We start from the raw sequence: 21,486 nt of genomic DNA, 5'->3' as shown, positions 1-21,486 counted from the left end.
GGCGTTGCATACGCTGGATGTTAAGAGATGTCTTAAATTCTATCTGCAGAGGACATCCGCCTTACGCTCTTCTGACCAACTGTTTATCACCTACGGTGCTATTCATAAAGGGCAGGCAGTTTCAAAACAGACTATTGCGAGATGGATATCTTCTGCCATTGCCTTTTTGCCATATGCAAGCAGAACGACTGTTGCAAGCAGCTCCTAGAGCTCATTCCACAAGAGCAATGTCATCGTCTACGGCTTTATTTGCTGGAGTTCCTCTTCAGCAGATCTGCAGAGCGGCTACTTGGGCCAGTCGCTATTCATTTACCAAGCATTACTGTCTGGAGGCAACCAGCGAAGCTGATACTTCTGTGGGTCGTGCAGTTCTACGAAATCTTTTCAAATAAGGTGAGCCTCTGTTTCCCATTTCCATTACTGCTGTCAGACGCTTCATATGTTATGTTTTTACACATGTTTACATGATTGCATTTTCCTATGCTTATATGATATGTGTATTTTCAGTTTACACTGTTTTATGACTTATATGCTGACAAGCTTTACAACCATTGGCGTCTGCCTAGCATGGATATGTACTGCTAGCTACTCTGATACAGGCATGTGAATCTATGAAAGACACCCCTAATACTGGAGAAGAACAATAGTTACTTACATGTAATCTGTGGTTCTCCAGTATTGGTGTCTTTCATAGATTCACATGCAACCCGCCCACCTCCCCTCAGAGGCTTTTAGGTTATTTTGGTTTACCTTCACTCCTTGCGAGAAAATCTGAGAGCCTGAGCCTCTGGGGAGAATATTCTGGTGGGTGCTGGCACCTGATTGGCTGTAGTTTGGACTATACAAAATGACTAGGAGAGTCATAGATGTGGAAGTTTTTCATACTGTAGCTTTGGCTACTATACTTCCTGGTTTGTTTTATTGGTATTTACTACATATTTATGGCATATTATTGCTTTTTTATGTACCGTGGGACTCCCACTCCGACGACGGGGAATGATTCAGGCATGTGAATCTATGAAAGACACCAATACTGGAGAACCACAGATTACAGGTAAGTAACTATTGTTCTTCTCTGCAAATCTATGGGTGTCTCAGGGTTCTTTTTCTATAATGGTTCTCTAGGAGTTTGCTTGGTTTCTCATGAGGTTTGTTAGATAGTGTTCACTGGGAGATTGCTTGGTGACTCTGGTGCCTTGTTGTATTACAGTTCTCTGGAGTTTGCTTGGTTTCTCAGGAGGTTTGTTATATAGTGTTCACTTGGAGATTGCTTGGTGACTCTAGTGCCTTGTTGTATTGTTCTCTGGAGTTTGCTTGGTTTCTCGGGAGGTTTGTTAGATAGTGTTCACTAGGAGATTGATTGGTGACTCTAGTGCCTTGTTGTATTACGGTTCTCTAGAGTTTGCTTGGTTTCTCGGGAGGTTTGTTATATAGTGTTCACTAGGAGATTGCTTGGTGACTCTGGGGCCTTGTTGTATTACGGTTCTCTGGAGTTTGCTTGGATTCTCGGGATGCTTGTTAGATAGTGTTCACTAGGAGATTGCTTGGTGTCTCTGGTGCCTTGTATTACAGTTCTCTTGGAGTTTGTCAGGAGTCTCAGGTGTGTAGTATAGTAGTAATCTGTGAGTCTGTGGGTGTCTCAGGGTTCTTTTTGTATAATGGTTCTCTAGGAGTTTGCTTGGTTTCTCTGGAGGTTTGTTAGATAGTGTTCACTAGGAGATTACTTGGTGACTCTGGTGCCTTGTTGTATTACGGTTCTCTGGAGTTTGCATGGATTCTCATGAGGTTTGTTAGATAGTGTTCACTAGGAGATTGCTTGGTGTCTCTGGTGCCTTGTATTACAGTTCTCTTGGAGTTTGTCAGGAGTCTCAGGTGTGTAGTATAGTAGTTCTCTGTGAGTCTGTGGGTGTCTCAGGGTTCTTTTTGTATAATGGTTCTCTAGGAGTTTGCTTGGTTTCTCTGGAGGTTTGTTAGATAGTGTTCACTGGGAGATTGCTTGGTGACTCTGGGGTCTTGTTGTATTACGGTTCTCTGGAGTTTGCTTGGTTTCTCGGGAGGTTTGTTAGATAGTGTTCACTGGGAGATTGCTTGGTGTCTCTGGTGCCTTGTTGTATTACGGTTCTCTGGAGTTTGCTTGGTTTCTCGGGAGGTTTGTTAGATAGTGTTCACTGGGAGATTGCTTGGTGTCTCTGGTGCCTTGTTGTATTACGGTTCTTTGGAGTTTGCTTGGTTTCTCTGGAGGTTTGTTAGAAAGTGTTCACTAGGAGATTGCTTCGTGACTCTGGGGCCTTGTTGTATTACGGTTCTTTGGAGTTTGCTTGGTTTCTCAGGAGGTTTGTTAGATAGTGTTCACTAGGAGATTGCTTGGTGACTCTGGGGCCTTGTTGTATTACGGTTCTCTGGAGTTTGCTTGGTTTCTCGGGAGGTTTGTTAGATAGTGTTCACTAGGAGATTGCTTGGTGACTCTGGGGCCTTGTTGTATTACGGTTCTTTGGAGTTTGCTTGGTTTCTCAGGAGGTTTGTTAGATAGTGTTCACTAGGAGATTGCTTGGTGACTCTGGGGCCTTGTTGTATTACGGTTCTTTGGAGTTTGCTTGGTTTCTCGGGAGGTTTGTTAGATAGTGTTCACTAGGAGATTGCTTGGTGACTCTGGGGCCTTGTTGTATTACGGTTCTTTGGAGTTTGCTTGGTTTCTCGGGAGGTTTGTTAGAAAGTGTTCACTAGGAGATTGCTTGGTGTCTCTGGTGCCTTGTTGTATTACGGTTCTCTGGAGTTTGCTTGGTTTCTCAGGAGGTTTGTTAGATAGTGTTCACTGGGAGATTGCTTGGTGACTCTGGGGCCTTGTTGTATTACGGTTCTCTGGAGTTTGCTTGGTTTCTCGGGAGGTTTGTTAGATAGTGTTCACTAGGAGATTGCTTGGTGACTCTGGGGCCTTGTTGTATTACGGTTCTTTGGAGTTTGCTTGGTTTCTCAGGAGGTTTGTTAGAAAGTGTTCACTAGGAGATTGCTTGGTGTCTCTGGTGCCTTGTTGTATTACGGTTCTCTGGAGTTTGCTTGGTTTCTCAGGAGGTTTGTTAGATAGTGTTCACTGGGAGATTGCTTGGTGACTCTGGGGCCTTGTTGTATTACGGTTCTCTGGAGTTTGCTTGGTTTCTCGGGAGGTTTGTTAGATAGTGTTCACTAGGAGATTGCTTGGTGTCTCTGGTGCCTTGTATTACAGTTCTCTTGGAGTTTGTCAGGAGTCTCAGGTGTGTAGTATAGTAGTTATCTGTGAGTCTGTGGGTGTCTCAGGGTTCTTTTTGTATAATGGTTCTCTAGGAGTTTGCTTGGTTTCTCTGGAGGTTTGTTAGATAGTGTTCACTAGGAGATTACTTGGTGACTCTGGTGCCTTGTTGTATTACGGTTCTCTGGAGTTTGCATGGATTCTCATGAGGTTTGTTAGATAGTGTTCACTAGGAGATTGCTTGGTGTCTCTGGTGCCTTGTATTACAGTTCTCTTGGAGTTTGTCAGGAGTCTCAGGTGTGTAGTATAGTAGTTCTCTGTGAGTCTGTGGGTGTCTCAGGGTTCTTTTTGTATAATGGTTCTCTAGGAGTTTGCTTGGTTTCTCGGGAGGTTTGTTAGATAGTGTTCACTAGGAGATTGCTTGGTGACTCTGGTGCCTTGTTGTAGTACGGTTCTCTGGAGTTTGCTTGGTTTCTCTGGAGGTTTGTTAGATAGTGTTCGCTAGGAGATTGCTTGGTGACTCTGGTGCCTTGTTGTAGTACGGTTCTCTGGAGTTTGCTTGGTTTCTCAGGAGGTTTGTTAGATAGTGTTCACTGGGAGATTGCTTGGTGACTCTGGGGCCTTGTTGTATTACGGTTCTCTGGAGTTTGCTTGGTTTCTCAGGAGGTTTGTTAGATAGTGTTCACTAGGAGATTGCTTGGTGACTCTGGGGCCTTGTTGTATTACGGTTCTCTGGAGTTTGCCTTGTGTCTCTAGTTATGTCTTGTGGGATGGTTCTCTAAGGGCTTGCTTTGGGATGGACTTCTCTGAGTTTGCTGGGTTTCCTTTAGTGAACTGGTGGGTGAAGCTGTATTATCTGGTTATCTCTTGTCTGATGAATGTCCCTTTCCTTCCTATAGTTTTCTTGGACACGGAAAGGATACATGAGGAGTCGCTGGAGGATTCAGGGCTGGTAGGTTTTCTAAATTACCATGATCCTACCAGTAGGGAACCGGAAGGAATCCCTTCGAGACTCTGATTATCTGAGTGGAAATGTGGACTCATGATTTAGATCCTAACCTTGTGAAAGACATCTTGGCACAGCTGCCGCACAGCGCCTCATTTCACCTCTATGTGAGCCTCCTTTAGGTCTTGGGTGCACTACGCATATCCGTGCTGCATGGGCTTACACATACACAGGCTCCAAAATCCTAGAGATTGTACCCAGCAACTTGTATATTCAATCCACAACCTGCGGTGTGTCGTGGATGGAATGCAGTGTGCACGTTCGGGGTTTGTGGCGTGTGCCAATGATGAGGTACACACTTGAGGTTGGTGGTGTGTGCCCTAAGTGTCTGGTGTGCACCACGATATAGGGCGCGCCTTGAATAAGCAGTGTATGCCTGAGTGGGTGGCATACAGGGAAAGCTGTAATCTTCTATTGACACAACATTAATTGTCCATCTTTTATAGCTGAATAGGCACTTTCCTCTGCAGGAGATTAATGCTATTTGTTTGTGAGCTGACATGTTCCTGACTTGGGCCTAATGGGTGACTTTTGGACTATTATATTTCTCGGAAGCAGCTGGAGATCAAGCCAGCCGGTGCTGTCCGGCAGGAGCCCGTGCCAACCATCAGAGACCTGTGCCATCAAGCAGGACCTTGTTCCCTCCAACAGGTGCCTGCACCGCCTAACTGGAGACTGTTAGTCTGCTAGACCCTGTGCTACTCCTAAAAACTCTGTGCCACTCTGCAAGCTCATGTGCCACTCCCTAAGAAACTATTAATCTGCCAGAACCTTGTGCCAACCATTAAACGCATCTCCCTCCCCGGCATGCTGTTCCACCAGGGAGGACCATTTGCCAGTGACCAAGACCCTGTTCAGTGGGCCAGGACGGTATGCCAACCACCGGAGATCTGTGCCACACTGTTGGCACGTTTCCAACACGCAAGGCTTTGTGCCACTGCCTGGACCTTGTCATGAACCAGTGCCACCCGAAGACACCTGCATACCGCCCCTGGCCATGTTCCTAAGACCAGGACTCTGTGACAAAGGGCTACTTCTACTGACCAGGAGCCTGGTTCCACGCAGCAGGAAGTTGTGTCACTCAAACGAATCCTGCCCTACCCAAAAAAAGCCTTTGCCACCCAAAAGGAGCCTGTCCCTTCACTAGTACCATTTACCTCCTGTCAGGACTCTACTGCTGCTTTCCAGGGCTCTGTGACCTGCCAGGAAACTATTCCACTTGTTACGGGATTGGTGCATCTCAACAAAAAATTGAGTCTCCTGCAGAAGCCTGTGACATCCGTCACCGGCGGCCTGTCCCGCCCCCAGGGACATGCTGCTAGCCACCGACACCCTAGGGCCCCACCAGAGCCAGCTCTTCCTGCACTGCCCCCTGCTGCTAAGTCAAAAGATGCTCGTGGACTGTTCGGCACAGCTTGCTGCTGGGGTGCTCATGCACCATCCAGCCCTCCCACAGTTTCCGTCCACTACTGTTCCATCTCCATCCCTACAGCGCCCCACATACAGCACTCCTACATTTTCAACACCACTACTGCGCCAACACCGTCCAGCGATCCTATGGCTCCCCCCAACACTACTCCATCACCATCCCTACAGCTCCCCAAATCAGGAACACTTCCCCGGCCATTACTACTCCAGCACCAGCACTCCTACAGTTTCCCTCCACTACTGCCCCGTTATCAGTTCCTACAGCGCCCCGCGCCCTGCACTCCTTATATTTGCTCCACTCTCTACAGCATGGTCTGTGAGTAGACCCCACAGTCCCTGGGGCACCTTCTGCAGGGTCTGTCACTCATGAACCATTGAGCAGGGGTGTGACTGCATGCAGCGTCGGATTGGTAGCGTGGGCACTCGGGCAATGCTCGAGGGGCCGGTGTCCTAGTTTCAGCTGTGGGCTGCTTTTTTGGGCAGCCTGAGGGCCGATTTAGGTGGTTTCTGCATGGTTTCGGATACCGCCAGCGGTCCAGAGGAGTCACTCCCTTTCTCTCGCTGGGTGGCCCATTAATGTATGCATATTGAGCGGGGGCAGGGAGCCTGAGCAGATGGGGCCTCACTTGTTTTCTGGTGTGTTTCACCAGTGTAAACGAATCCGTGTACTTTTTATTACCCCCCTCTTTTTTTTATTTGATCAAATCTCAACGAAGCAGTGTTTTGAGAAAAGGCAATATGCAAATGTGGGCCACTGTTTTTTTAGCGTGCCGGGCCGATTTTTAATCCCAATCCAACACTGACTGCATGCACTGGCGGCCCTCGTGGGGCCGCGCCTGCAGCCTGTGTTGAACCTGTGTGAGGAAGGATGCATTACACTCACAGCGGTGTTGTGAGCACATCACCTAAATGGCGCAAAACCCCAAGGAGGGGCTGGAGAAAAAGTGGTGAAAAGTCATTTTTTTTTTTCTCTTGACGCTCCAACTTGCTGATGGTGGCAGTGTTCTGGTAAATCGATCCTTTTAGCTAGCTAGTATCTGAGGATAACAGGAGATACCTGCATTCGCACCCGAAAGGCTATCTCTGCCCTCTCGCCTACTGGGCTTTTTAACCTGTGATTGCCTACAAGAAATCATAGGAAGAAAGCCAGGAATTACATTTTATTCCGCTTTTCACAACTATGTGCTTTGCCACCACAACATACGATAATAATAAAAAAAAATCTAGCCAAAAGGATGTTGCATTGTGGGGCTTGTAGTTTTGCCACTACCGGTTTCATTGTGGGACCAAAATCCCAGCATGCAAAGTGCTGTTGGCCAAAATGCCAAAATTGTCTGGAGGTGTTATACAGTGACATGGAGCCGCGTGTCAGCTTTAATCTCTGACGTAACAGGCACGGTTAAGGCATGAGTGACGTGTAGGTTGCAGACAGATGTCTGGAAAAGGTGCTTAACTCACTGAGCGGAATGTATAGGTGGATGATGGAGCTAATACATGATTTTTGGCACAATTCTCATTCAGGTGATATTCCACGTAAGCGCCTTGAAAATCCCGCTGCTGTCACTCAGATATGTTTTTATTGATTCTGTTCTTTTTTACGTATTGTGAAAATAAAGTAATCTAGTAGGCGATTGCTTTTGGGACAGACTTGCCAAAGCTTAAGTAACTATGCTTGAAGTTTTCCTGCAAAGAGGAATGCCCTACACTATTTCCATTATACACGAGATCCGAGTTCTCGAAAGAAACACCAGAGGTATCCTTCTGTTATAAAAAGAAATACTAGAATTCCTTTAAGCTCCCACTTCCACCAACCCAGAGCAGGCAGCAGCGGTGTAAGCCTTTCTCAGGTGGGCTGAACAGCCTGCAACCGTACCGGCTCTCCACCAGGGCTGGCTTTAGGGCAGTGCGACTGGTGCGGCCACTCTGACGCTGACCTGGAGAGGGGGGGGGGGGGCGGGCGCTGACTACAGGTGGGGGCGCTGTGTGTAGGAATAATTTACAATTTAAAAGCAGCTGATGCAGAGTTCCTTCTGCGTTCAGATTTCAGGCAGCAATAACAATGTCAAGATAACTCTTGTGACTAATGTTCCTGCTAGAGAGATCAGAGTTTTGAAAGTGGCAGTTTTGACTCGCCCTAAAGTAGCACAGATGGTTAATATACCTGCTGAAAAGAACAGATCTTTATTTAAAGTGGCTAGTAGAGCGGATTCGTAAAACCAGCCTTTACCAGCACTTTAAAACACAAATGAAATGCATTTATTTATTTATAAATGTGAGAGAGGGGCTATGGAGAGATGAGGGGGCCCTTTTGCTGGGTGGTAGTGAGGGAATCTGAGGCGGAGGTCATGGGGGGGGACTACAAAAGATTGTCTCCCCGGGCACCACCAGCACTAAAGCTGGCCCTGCTCTCCGCACTTGTACAGTAGAGTCAGCACAGCTAACTTCCCTCTCACACAACACAAGTAATAAGACCAGCAGGGCAAGCTTTCCTCATTTGAACAGAAGAGACCGCAGCAGTGCAAGCTTCCCTTGCACAGATAACACAACCACAGAACAAGCAGCAGCAGTGCAAGCTTCTCTTGCACAGATAACACAAGCACAGAACAAGCAGCAGCAGTGCAAGCTTGCCTTGCACAGATAACACAACCACAGAACAAGCAGCAGCAGTGCAAGCTTCTCTTGCACAGATAACACAACCACAGAACAAGCAGCAGCAGTGCAAGCTTCCCTTGCACAGATAACACAACCACAGAACAAGCAGAAGCAGTGCAAGCTTCTCTTGCACAGATAACACAACCACAGAACAAGCAGCAGCAGTGCAAGCTTCTCTTGCACAGATAACACAAGCACAGAACAAGCAGCAGCAGTGCAAGCTTCCCTTGCACAGATAACACAAGCACAGAACAAGCAGCAGTAGTGCAAGCTTCCCTCGCACAGATAACACAAGCACAGAACAAGCAGCAGCAGTGCAAGCTTCCCTCGCACAGATAACACAAGCACAGAACACGCAGCAGCAGTGCAGGCTTCCCTTGCACAGATAACACAAGCACAGAACACGCAGCAGCAGTGCAGGCTTCCCTTGCACAGATAACACAAGCACAGAACAAGCAGCAGCAGTGCAGGCTTTGCTCCCAAAATAAAACAGTTGCAAGACAAGCAGCTGCAGTGTGTGTGTTCCTCATTTGTACTGAACAGGGCAGGCAGCAGCACTGCAAGCTTCCCTTGCACACAGAACACAAGCACGGAACAAGCAGCAGCAATGCATGCTTTGCTCACACACAAGACATGGGGCAAGCAGCACTGGCTTCGCTCACAACATGATACAAGATAAGCAGCAGCCATGTGAGCTTTCCTCATACATATGGAACAGGCATCAATAGTGCAAACCGCCCTCCCTCAAAAAAAAGAACAAGTAAGTAAAAAGCAGCAGCAATGCAGGCTTTACTCACACACATCACACAAGTACAAGACAAGAAGCAGCAGTGCAAGCTTTCCTTATATGTACGGAACAGACAAGTAGTAGTGCAAGCTACCCTTACACACATAGCACAACCAAAACAAGCAGCAGCAGTGCAAACAACACACACACACACACGCACACTCACACACGTACACACACACACACTTACACACACACCACCCCCCAAAACAAGAAGCAGCAGTGCAGGCTTCCCTCACACACATAGGACAACCAAAACAAGCAGCAGCAGTGCAAGCTTCCCTCACACACATAGGACAACCAAAACAAGCAGCATCAGTGCAGGCTTCCCTCACACACATTGTGCAACTAGTACAAGCAGCAGCAGTGCAGGCTTCCCTCACACACATAGTGTAGGGGCAGCATCCATCATGTGGAGCTGAGGCTATGTCTGACTTTAACCGGGGTTACAGGTTACATACATGTCGTGTCCCTCTAGAAGGGTGGAATGCTAACCCCGTCGCCAGAATTGGTGAGGGGTTAGTATTCCAATTCGTATGACACCTTACTCGACATGTTTTGATAAAGCGATACCAGAGTTGGCATATAACCGCGAGGATTATAATGCACTTAAGAGTATATGGTATGCGTTATCATGGAACAGCTATTAGGACCTGGTTCCGCAAGCTGCAAACGGGCTCAGCTCATGCCAGAGCACCATTTCACATTATTCCAAGCACTCTGCCTTCAGGATTGTTAAGGCCTGCCATAGGAGTGACTGATAGGAATACATGTGTCCATTTTAGGGTTAGATATAGGTATACTATATCTAAAGCAAAGGGTGATTACACCACCTTGCCCCAGCTGTTGTGCAGCCAGTTGTGTCAGATTTGGATGGCCAGCCAGGGGTGGCATAATACATGCTGCAGCCCCTGGTAGGCCCTGGGTACACCTATGCCCTGGGTACCTAAAGTACACTGTACAGGGACTGATAAGGTGACTCAGTATCCAATTAGATATGTACCTAGGGTATATGGAATCCATTTTACAGAGAGAGCAGTAGGCCTGGGGTCCTGAATAGCAGGGCCCCAGGTCAACTAAGTCAGAAAACCAGCAAAACACCAGGCAAAAAGTTGGGGGCTACCATAGTCAGGGATCTACCTTCCTACATAACCCCCCCCAAACGAAAGGAGATAAGGCTATCCTTGACAGGTAAGCCTATATTGCCTAAGTGGCCATATAAGGAAGTACCAGCACTGGCATGGTTACCCCCTATCTCATGGTCCACTAAGCAATCCCTCACCCTAAGGGTGTCTGAGCGTCTCCACCATAGGGAATCTCTACCTGTGGTGTGTTTTGGCAAAGTAAAAGGCTGGTGCTGAGATGGAGTACTGAAGTGAGGCTCCACTAATGTTGGGCTCAGCTTCCTCCAATCATTATCCACCATAGAGGCCCTTCTTTCCAAGACTGAGTTGTGTTGAGCTCTCAGGGTCAACCTCTGGCTACCTACAGCTGGAGGTTGGGTCCCTCGGTTTGGCTTACTGGAGGGACAGGTCAGGTTTGGGGCCCTTAGGTCCCAGGTTTGGCTGTGCCCAACAGTGTCCATCTGTGGGAGGTCCCTAACTAAATTTAAGGGGGATCCCTCAGGAGTTGGTTTTATTTTCACTTGGCTAGGACTACTAGCTTCAGTGCCCTTAATCTGCTGATAGGGGGTTTCTTTTGGACAGGGGGCCCTTTGGGGTCCAACACTGGCCTCCCTGACCTCTACAGCCCTGGGCTGGCTGAGGCAGGGTAGAGAGGGGCAGGTTACCTGCTCCAGACTGGGTCCCACCTTGGAAGGGTCCACTGACATCAGGGGCTCTGCCAGGCTAGGCCTGACTACCTCTGGGGCAGTTCCTTCACAAGGGATCAGATCAGTTCCCTGAGGAGGCTGATCCTTTCCTAGAGTCTGGTGGGAGGGAGATTTCTCTTCCTCCTCAATGCTCTCTGTCTGAGTGGAGTGATCCATAGTTTCAGGCTTCACAACACTATTATCTGTCTGAGTTTGAGCTGTGGCCATCACAACTCTACCAACCTTCTCAGGAAGGGACTCAGTTTGGGTATGGGCTGTGACCATCACAGCCCTGCTAACCTTTTCTGGGAAGGAAGCTGTCTGAGATTGGGCTGTGACTGGCACAGCCCTCCTGACCTGTTCAGGGAGGACATCTAGGACTGGGGCTGTGGCTATCACTGCCCCACTAACCTTACCATGGAGGTTCACCATTTTAAAATGGGTTTCTTGCTCTACCTCAGCCCAGGCTGAGAGCTCTAAATCATTCCCCAGTAGGCAATCTACAGGCAAGTTTGATGACACTGCCACCCTCTTGTGGCCAGTGACACCTCCCCAGCTGAGATTTACCACTGCCATGGGATGATTTCTCTGTACTCCATCAATATTGGTCACCTGATATGTGGCACCAGGTAAAAGTTGCCTTGAGGGGACTAGACTCTCAGTCACCATGGTGATGCTAGCCCCTGTATCTCTATAGGCCTCAACTTTTATACCATTGATGAGGGGCTCCTGTCTGTACTTGCTCAAAGTGTTGGGACAAGTGGTGAAGTTGGCAAACCCCATGCCATTTTCACAGACAAGAGTATCCAAGTCAGGGGATCTGGTTAGGCCAGAGTCCCCAGGAACTCCCAAAGTAAATGCACCCAAATTCTTGGGGGCACTCCCACCACCTGGGGGATTACTACAGTAGTAACAGGGGGTTTGGGAATGTTACTTGGGGGTATGTTCTCCTTATTGTTGTTCTTTGGGCAACTGCTGTCAGTTTTTAAATGACCCACCTGTTTACAGGGATAACAATAAGGTTTCTTCTGGGTAGAGGAAGTGTCTTGGGACCCACCCCCATTCTTGGAGTTTTGGGGCCCTAGGGAAGTTTTCTCTGTAGATGTATCCCCACCCTTCTCTTGAGGCTTGGTTGATTCCTTTTTCTGGTCACCACCTTGGTTCTTAGGCCTAATCCTGGTTCTGACCCATTTGTCTGTCCTCTTACCCAATTCTTGTGGAGAGGTCAGATCAGAGTCTACCAGGTGCTGGTGTAATAACTGGTTCAGACAATTATTTAAGACTTGCTCCCTCATAATAAGATTATACAATCCTGTGAAGTCAGTAACCTTGCTACCCAGTAGCCAGCCTTACAAAGCCTTAGTGGCACAATCAACAAAGTCAGCCCAGTCCTGAGACTGAGTTTTCTGGGTATCCCTGAACAGCAACCTGTACTGCTCAGTGGTTAAGCCAAACCCATCAACCAGTGTATTTTTCAGGACTTGGTAATTGTTAGCATCCTCAACTCTAGTAGTGAGGAGCTTATCTCTACCTTTGCCTTCAAAGGAGAGCCACAGTATAGCTGCCCACTGACTTTGGGGGATGCACTGGACAGTGCAGGCCCTCTCCAAAGCAGCCATCCACTTGTGGATGTCATCCCCTTGCTTAAAGGGGGGCACTATCTTACTCAGGTGTTTAGTATCTAAACTCCTTTCTTTATCTCTTGGGAGATTGCTGCCACCAGTGGGAACTGTCCCACTCATCTGCTGTTCTCTAGCAAAGGCAAGCTTTTCTTTGGCCAGGGCAAGTTCTTCCCTTTCAATCCTCAGATTAGCCTGCTTCATCCTTGCTTCATGCTCTCTTCTCTGAGGGGAAGTCAATCTCCTCTGGGGAGAAATCCTTCTCCTCTGAGAAGAGGCATTAGAGTGCAGAGATATACTGGAGTCCCTAGAATGAGATCTACCTCTTCTAACTCCAAGGTTAGGCCTCATTAGGGTCAGTACTGGGGGTCCCCCAGATCCTTGCCCAAGTAGGTCTAAGTTGGCCCTAGTGAGTCTGCTGACTAACTCAGGACCCTTTTCTGCCTCACCCCCAGAGAGTCTCTCTTGATCCTCCTCCTCAACTGCATTCTCAGTGTCAAAGAGGTCTGGATCACCACTGGTACCCTCTAAGGCTGGCATATTCCCATCTATATGAGAGGCTTTCCTAGCATCATATGTCTCTAAGAGACCTATCAGAAAGGGAATGGTGGGGTTAGACCCCTGTTTCAGTTTCCTGGATGTACACACTTGTCTCATCTCCTGGAAACTGAGAGCTGCATATCTTGATTTGACCTGTGGAGGGTCAACAGCCACAAGGGGAGTCTCAGTAGACTCTCCATGGGTAGACATGCTTTTCTAGTGAGGTGTAAGTGGTGCACTTACCTACACTATTTGTTTACCTACTGATCCCTTGCTAGAGTTGTAGTTTAGGGTGTGGAGAGGTGTGGCGCCGCGGCCAGGGCGACTGACGCTGGAATCTGGAGACCACGGTTCGATCCCCGGCTCCCGGCGGCAGGTTAGCCCAGCACCATGTGACTCTGGGCAATAGCTCGCTTAATCTTCCCGACGGCCCCCCAGCGCCTAGAGACCCTTACGGGTGATTGTGCGCTTTACAAATGTGGACTTTACTTTACTAGGAGCTACAACAGCTGGTTCAGTAGAACTCAGAGTATTCTAAGTTAAGTTATATGTACCTTAGTACTTATGTGATCTTTCAAATGATATTCTTAGGATACGTGTGGTAAAACAACAGCAAGCTCAAATCCCTACCGCTGCTCACCAATGTGAGAAGTTGGCCTGATATGCAGTGCTCACTATTCTAGTGAACACTATGTATCAGTCCAAACAACCCTTATTGATGTTTGGTTGTAAGTCAACCTGATAGACCAGCTATCCTAGTAGCATGGACACGTGCAGTCTTTAGGCTAAACTCTAGAGGGCGTGTTAAGCCAGCTGTTTTACCATCACATATACCCCTTGAACACCAAGTGAAAGAACACCACACAAGTTGTTATGAAAAATAAAGTATATTTATTTATAACAAGACTACCCTGGCTCTTTATGAGACAGGGAGCTAAGCACACAACAAAACTCTTAAAGAAATACTTAAAGTCGCACAATTTACACAAATGCCCGAGGGGCACGAAAAACCATATACTATACAAGTGGAATGCGAAATACTAGCAGGTAAGTAACTAGCCTCCATAGACTTTTTCTCGCCTTACGCGTGAGAGTTCCCACTCTGCACACGACGTCCCTAGGCCTCCTGCTTGCAATCTAAAGGTTCAGTAGTCCAGTCCTAGCGATTCTAAAGCCTATGAGAATAGTTACTTGCCTGCTAGTATTGTGCAACCACTACAAGCAGCAGCAGGGCAGGCTTCCCTCACACACATTGTGCAACCAGTACAAGCAGCAGCAGTGCAGGCTTCCCTCACACACATAGGACAACAATTACAAGCAGCAGCAGTGCAGGCTTCACTCACACACATAACACAACCAGAACAAGCAGCAGCAGTGCAGGCTTCACTCACACACATAGTACAACTAGTACAAGAAGCAGCAGTGCAAGCGGTGTTCATAGATGACACACGTACAAGAAAAACTGCATCAGTTAAAGCTCTCCTCATACGTACAGAGCAGGCATCAGCATTGCAAGCTTCCCATGCACCCATAAACAATTGAAGTACAAGCAGCAGTGCAGGCTTTTCTCGCACACATGAATCAAGACAGACAGCAGCTGTGTGAACTTTCCTCATGTGTATGGAATAGGAAGTAGCTATGCAAGCTTCCCTCCCCAATATAAGTACAAGACGAGCAGCAGCAGTGCAAACCTCCCTTGCACACACAGCAGAAGCACAGAACATGCAGTGCAGGCTTCGCTCACCCAAAAGACACAAGTACAAGACAAGCAGCACAAAGACACAAGTACAAGACAAGCAGCACTGGTTTCACTCACACACAACACAAGTACAAAACATGCAGCAGCAGTGCAAGCTTCCCTTGCATACATAGCACAAGCACAGAACAAGCAGTGCAGGCTTCGCTCATCCAAAAGACACAAGTACAAGACAAGCAGCACAAAGACACAAGTACAAGACGAGCAGCACTGGTTTCACTCACACACAACACAAGTACAAAACATGCAGCAGCAGTGCAAGCTTCCCTTGCATACATAGCACAAGCACAGAACAAGCAGTGCAGGCTTCGCTCACCCAAAAGACACCAGTAGAAGACAAGCAGCACTGGCTTCACTCACACACAATACAAGTAGAAGACGAGCAGCAGCAGTGCAAGCTTCCCTTGCGCACATAGCACAAGCACAGAACAAGCAGTGCAGGCTTCGCTCACCCAAAAGACACAAGTACAAGACAAGCAGCACAAAGACACAAGTACAAGACAAGCAGCACTGGCTTCACTCACACACAACACAAGTACAAGACTTGCAGCAGCAGTGCAAGCTTCCCTTGCATACATAGCACAAGCACAGAACAAGCAGTGCAGGCTTCGCTCACCCAAAAGACACCAGTAGAAGACAAGCAGCACTGGCTTCACTCACTCACAATACAAGTAGAAGACGAGCAGCAGCAGTGCAAGCTTCCCTTGCGCACATAGCACAAGCACAGAACAAGCAGTGCAGTCTTTGCTCACCCAAAAGACACAAGTAGAAGACAAGCAGCACTGGCTTCACTCACACACAATACAAGTAGAAGACGAGCAGCAGCAGTGCAAGCTTCCCTTGCGCACATAGCACAAGCACAGAACAAGCAGTGCAGGCTTCGCCACCCAAAAGACACAACTAGAAGACAAGCAGCACTGGCTTCACTCACACACAATACGAGTAGACGACGAGCAGCAGCAGTGCAAGCTTCCCTTGCGCACATAGCACAAGCACAGAACAAGCAGTGCAGGCTTCGCTCACCCAAAAGACACAAGTAGAAGACAAGCAGCACTGGCTTCACTCACACACAATACAAGTAGAAGACTAGCAGCAGCAGTGCAAGCTTCCCTTGCGCACATAGCACAAGCACAGAACAAAAGTGCAGGCTTCGCCACCCAAAAGACATACGTAGAAGACAAGCAGCACTGGCTTCACTCACACACAATACAAGTAGACGACGAGCAGCAGCAGTGCAAGCTTCCCTTGCGCACATAGCACAAGCACAGAACAAGCAGTGCAGGCTTTGCTCACCCAAAAGACACAAGTACAAGACAAGCAGCACTGGCTTCACTCACACACAACACAAGTACAAGACATGCAGCAGCAGTGCAAGCTTCCCTTGCACACATAGCACAAGCACAGAACAAGCAGTGCAGGCTTCGCTCACCCAAAAGACACCAGTAGAAGACAAGCAGCACTGGCTTCACTCACACACAATACAAGTAGAAGACGAGCAGCAGCAGTGCAAGCTTCCCTTGCGCACATAGCACAAGCACAGAACAAAAGTGCAGGCTTCGCCACCCAAAAGACATAAGTAGAAGACAAGCAGCACTGGCTTCACTCACACACAATACAAGTAGACGACGAGCAGCAGCAGTGCAAGCTTCCCTTGCGCACATAGCACAAGCACAGAACAAGCAGTGCAGGCTTTGCTCACCCAAAAGACACAAGTACAAGACAAGCAGCACTGGCTTCACTCACACACAACACAAGTACAAGACATGCAGCAGCAGTGCAAGCTTCCCTTGCACACATAGCACAAGCACAGAACAAGCAGTGCAGGCTTCGCTCACCCAAAAGACACCAGTAGAAGACAAGCAGCACTGGCTTCACTCACACACAATACAAGTAGAAGACGAGCAGCAGCAGTGCAAGCTTCCCTTGCGCACATAGCACAAGCACAGAACAAGCAGTGCAGGCTTCGCTCACCCAAAAGACACAAGTAGAAGACAAGCAGCACTGGCTTCACTCACACACAGTACAAGTAGAAGACGAGCAGCAGCAGTGCAAGCTTTCCTTGCGCACATAGCACAAGCACAGAACAAGCAGTGCAGGCTTCGCTCACCGAAAAGACACAAGTAGAAGACAAGCAGCACTGGCTTCACTCACACACAACACAAGTACAAGACATGCAGCAGCAGTGCAAGCTTCCCTTGCACACATAGTACAAGCACAGAACAAGCAGTGCAGGCTTCGCTCACCCAAAAGACACCAGTAGAAGACAAGCAGCACTGGCTTCACTCACACACAATACAAGTAGAAGACGAGCAGCAGCAGTGCAAGCTTCCCTTGCGCACATAGCACAAGCACAGAACAAGCAGTGCAGGCTTCGCTCACCCAAAAGACACAAGTAGAAGACAAGCAGCACTGGCTTCACTCACACACAGTACAAGTAGAAGACGAGCAGCAGCAGTGCAAGCTTTCCTTGCGCACATAGCACAAGCACAGAACAAGCAGTGCAGGCTTCGCTCACCGAAAAGACACAAGTAGAAGACAAGCAGCAATGGCTTCACTCACACACAACACAAGTACAAGACCAGCAGCAGCACTGTGAGCTTTCTTCATATGCACACAACAGGAGGCTACAGTGCAAGCATCCTTTGCACACATAGCACAAGCACAGAACAAGCAGTGCAGGCTTTGCTCACCCAAAAGACACAAGTAGAAGACAAGCAGCAATGGCTTCACTCACACACAACACAAGTACAAGACTAGCAGCAGCACTGTGAGCTTTCTTCATATGCACACAACAGGAGGCTACAGTGCAAGCATCCTTTGCACACATAGCAGACACACTGGACCAGCAGCAGCAGTGAAAGCTTCACTCGCACGCACAGCACATAAGTACAAGACAAGGAGCAGCAGTGCAGCTTTTCCTCATATGTATTGAAAAGGAAGCAGCAGTGCAAGCTTCCTTCACAGACATAGAACAACCAGAACACGCAGCAGAAGTGCAGGCTTCCCTCCCTCACATATCACAACTAGAACAAGCAGCATCAGTGCAGGCTTCCCTCCCAAACATAGCACAACCAGAACATGCAGCAGCAGTGCAGGCTTCCCTCCCAAACATAGCACAACCAGAACAAGCAGCAGCAGTGCAGGCTTCTCTCCCAAACACAGCACAACCAGAACAAGCAGCAGCAGTGCAGGCTTCCCTCACATACATAGCACAACCAGAACAAGCAGCAGCAGTGCAGGCTTCCCTCACACACATAGCACAACCAGAACAAGCAATAGCAGTGCAGGCTTCACTCACACACAGAGCACAACCAGAACAAGCAATAGCAGTGCAGGCGTCACTCACATACACAGTACAACCAGAGCAAGCAGTAGCAGTGCAAGCTACTCTCACATACATATTACAACCGGAGAAAGCAGTAGCAGTGCAAGCTTCTCTCATATACATAGTACAACCAGAGCAAGCAGTAGCTGTGCAAGCTTCTCTCACATACATAGTACAACCAGAGGAAGCAGTAGAAGTGCAAGCTTCTCTCACATACATATTACAACCGGAGGAAGCAGTAGCAGTGCAAGCTTCTCTCATATACATAGTACAACCAGAGCAAGCAGTAGCAGTGCAAGCTTCTCACATACATAGTACAACCAGAGGAAGCAGTAGCAGTGCAAGCTTCTCTCACATACATAGTACAACCAGAGGAAGCAGTAGCAATGCAAGCTTCTCTCACATACATAGTACAACCAGAGGAAGCAGTAGCAGTGCAGGCTTCTCTCACATACATAGCACAACCAGAACAAGCAATAGCAGTGCAGGCTTCACTCACATACACAGTACAACCAGAGCAAGCAGTAGCAGTGCAAGCTTCTCTCACATACATATTACAACCGGAGGAAGCAGTAGCAGTGCAAGCTTCTCTCATATACATAGTACAACCAGAGCAAGCAGTAGCAGTGCAAGCTTCTCTCACATTCGTAGTACAACCAGAGGAAGCAGTAGCAGTGCAAGCTTCTCTCACATACATAGTACAACCAGAGGAAGCAGTAGCAGTGCAGGCTTCTCTCACATACATAGTACAACCAGAGCAAGCAGTAACAGTGCTGGCTTCCCTCCCAAACATAGCACAACCAGAACATGCAGCAGACGTGCAGGCTTCCCTCCCAAACATAGCACCACCAGAACAAGCAGCAGCAGTGCAGGCTTCCCTCACATAGCACAATCAGTACAAGCAGCAGCAGTGCAGGCTTCCCTCCCAAACATAGCACTACCAGAACAAGCAGCAGCATTGCAGGCTTGCTTCACATACATAGCTCAACCAGAAAAAGCAGGAGCAGTTCATGCGTCCCTCACATACATAGTACAACCAGAGCAAGCAGTAGCAGTGCAGGCTTCCCTCCCAAACATAGCACAACCAGAACAAGCAGCAGCAGTGCAGGCTTCCCTCCCAAACATAGCCCAACCAGAATGTGCAGCAGCAGTGCAGGCTTCCCTCACACACATAGCACAACCAGAACAAGCAGCAGCAGTGCAGGCTTCCCTCCCAAACATAGCACAACCAGAACAAGCAGCAGCAGTGCAGGCTTCCTTCCCAAACATAGCACAACCAGAACGTGCAGCAGCAGTGCAGGCTTCACTCACACACAGAGCACAACCAGAACAAGCAGCAGCAGTGCAGGCTTCCCTCACACACAGAGCACAACCAGAACAAGCAGCAGAAGTGCAGGCTTCCCTCACACACATAGCACAACCAGAACAAGCAGCAGCAGTGCAGGCTTCTCTCACATACATAGCACAACCAGAACAAGCAATAGCAGTACAGGCTTCACTCACACATAGCACAACCAGAACAAGCAATAGCAATGCAGGCTTCACTCACATACATAGTACAACCAGAGGAAGCAGTAGCAGTGCAAGCTTCTCTCACATACATAGTACAACCAGAGGAAGCAGTAGCAGTGCAAACTTCTCTCACATACATAGTACAACCAGAGCAAGCAATAGCAGTGCAAGCTTCTCTCACATACATAGTACATACAGAACATGCAGGAGCAGTGCACGCTTCTCTCACATACATAGTACAACCAGAGGAAGCAGTAGCAGTGCAAGCTTCTCTCACATACATAGTACAAGCTTCTCTCACATACATAGTACAACCAGAGGATGCAGTAGCAGTGCAAGCTTCTCTCACATACATAGTACACCCAGAGGAAGCAGGAGCAGTGCAAGCTTCTCTCACATACATAACACATCAAGAACAAACAGTAGCAGTGCAGGTTTTGCTCATGGATGACACGAGTAAAAGAGAAACCGCATTAGTGCAAGCTCTCCTCATACGTACAGAACAGGCAGCAGCATTGCAAGCTTCCCTCACACCCAAAGCACAAGTACGGTACAATCAGAAGCAGTGCAGGCTTTTCTCACACACTTGACGCAAGACAAGCAGCAGCAGTGCAAGCTTTCCTCATATTTATGGAATAGGAAGCAGAGGTACAAGGTTCCCTCTCACCCATAGCACAAGTACAGGACAAGCAGCAGCAGCAGTGCAAGCTTTCCTCATAGTTATGGAATAGGAAGCAGCAGTGCAAGCTTCCCTCTCATACATAGCATAAGCACAGTGCAAGCAGCAACAGCTCAGGCTTTGCTCAAACACATGACACAAGTACAAGTCAAGCAGCACTGGCTTCACTCGCACATATGACGGAAGACAAGCAGCAGGAGCAGGGCAAGCTTTCCTCGTATGTACAGAACAGGCCGCCACAGTTTAAACATCCCACACACTCAGCATAACTACAGAACAAACAGGAGCAGTGCATGCTTTGCTCAAGAGCACACAGTTTAGGCACAGAACAAGCCTCCACATTGCTAAGTACTCAATGCACTACAAGCACTTCCTCTCATGCCTGGGCTAGAATATGAGCCTCCAAAGCTTACAACACAGGGATACCCTGGACCCAAATGTTAATAGTAGCATCCGCAGTGCTTTCTGCGGGTTGAAGCACACAGAGATACTCAATTTTCTCTGCAGCCACAGTCTGCACAAGAGACATTTAGGATACATTTGTATACGCAGAATCTCTACTCATACCGTCATCCTGCAGACACAGATCAGCTAGTTTGTATTAACCCCTTCCACGCTCATGACGAGCTCAGCTCGTCATGAGGTACGCCTGTCGTACGCTCATGACGAGCTGAGCTCGTCATGTAACGCGGTATTTGCGAATCTTTAGCGCACAGCGGGAAAACGCTTAGTGCAGATGGGGTTAAAGAACATGGAGGGGAAATAGGTTCTTACAATAAACCATTTCACACAGTCTTTTCCCAGAGCTAAATGCTCAATTAATGGCTGAGTCATAACACTGGCCATTTTGGCACAGAATCTGCTCAAATGCCTGGTGGATCTGAGCCACCGTGCTCTGGCCCACAAAATGGTGCCACCAGCAGTGTGCCAGAGCCTGCAGGTCGAAGTCAGAAAAGTGGTTAAAGTAGTTCTGCCCTTTGATGTGTGCTTACTCCTCTTCATGTACCTGTACCCTCCTGCTTGCCTCAGGTTACCTACCTGCCCCTTGGTGTATCTCATCCCTCCTATTCCCAGTACCTGCCCTCTGCATCGACCCCTTCCCACCTCATTGTGCATCCTCTTGATATGCTTTCTTCCTTAGGCCTTGCC

At 48.2% G+C, this 21,486-nt stretch overlaps 1 protein-coding gene across 1 annotated transcript in view; it reads left to right on the top strand.

Annotated features, from left to right (window-relative positions):
• LOC144791528 (inositol polyphosphate-5-phosphatase A-like) overlaps positions 1–21,486 on the top strand; it is a 358,038-nt gene that overhangs the window by 232,211 nt on the left and 104,341 nt on the right. The window contains exon 7 of the mRNA XM_078666240.1: positions 4,123–4,175. Within this exon, the coding sequence (XP_078522366.1) occupies positions 4,123–4,175 (53 nt within the window). The remainder of the gene's footprint in view (positions 1–4,122; positions 4,176–21,486) is intronic.

This window comes from Lissotriton helveticus, chromosome 11, assembly GCF_964261635.1.
Source record: "Lissotriton helveticus chromosome 11, aLisHel1.1, whole genome shotgun sequence".
In the NCBI taxonomy this organism is placed as follows: domain Eukaryota; kingdom Metazoa; phylum Chordata; class Amphibia; order Caudata; family Salamandridae; genus Lissotriton; species Lissotriton helveticus.
Note: the sequence above shows the minus strand (reverse complement) of the source record. Positions and strands in the feature narration are given on the sequence as shown.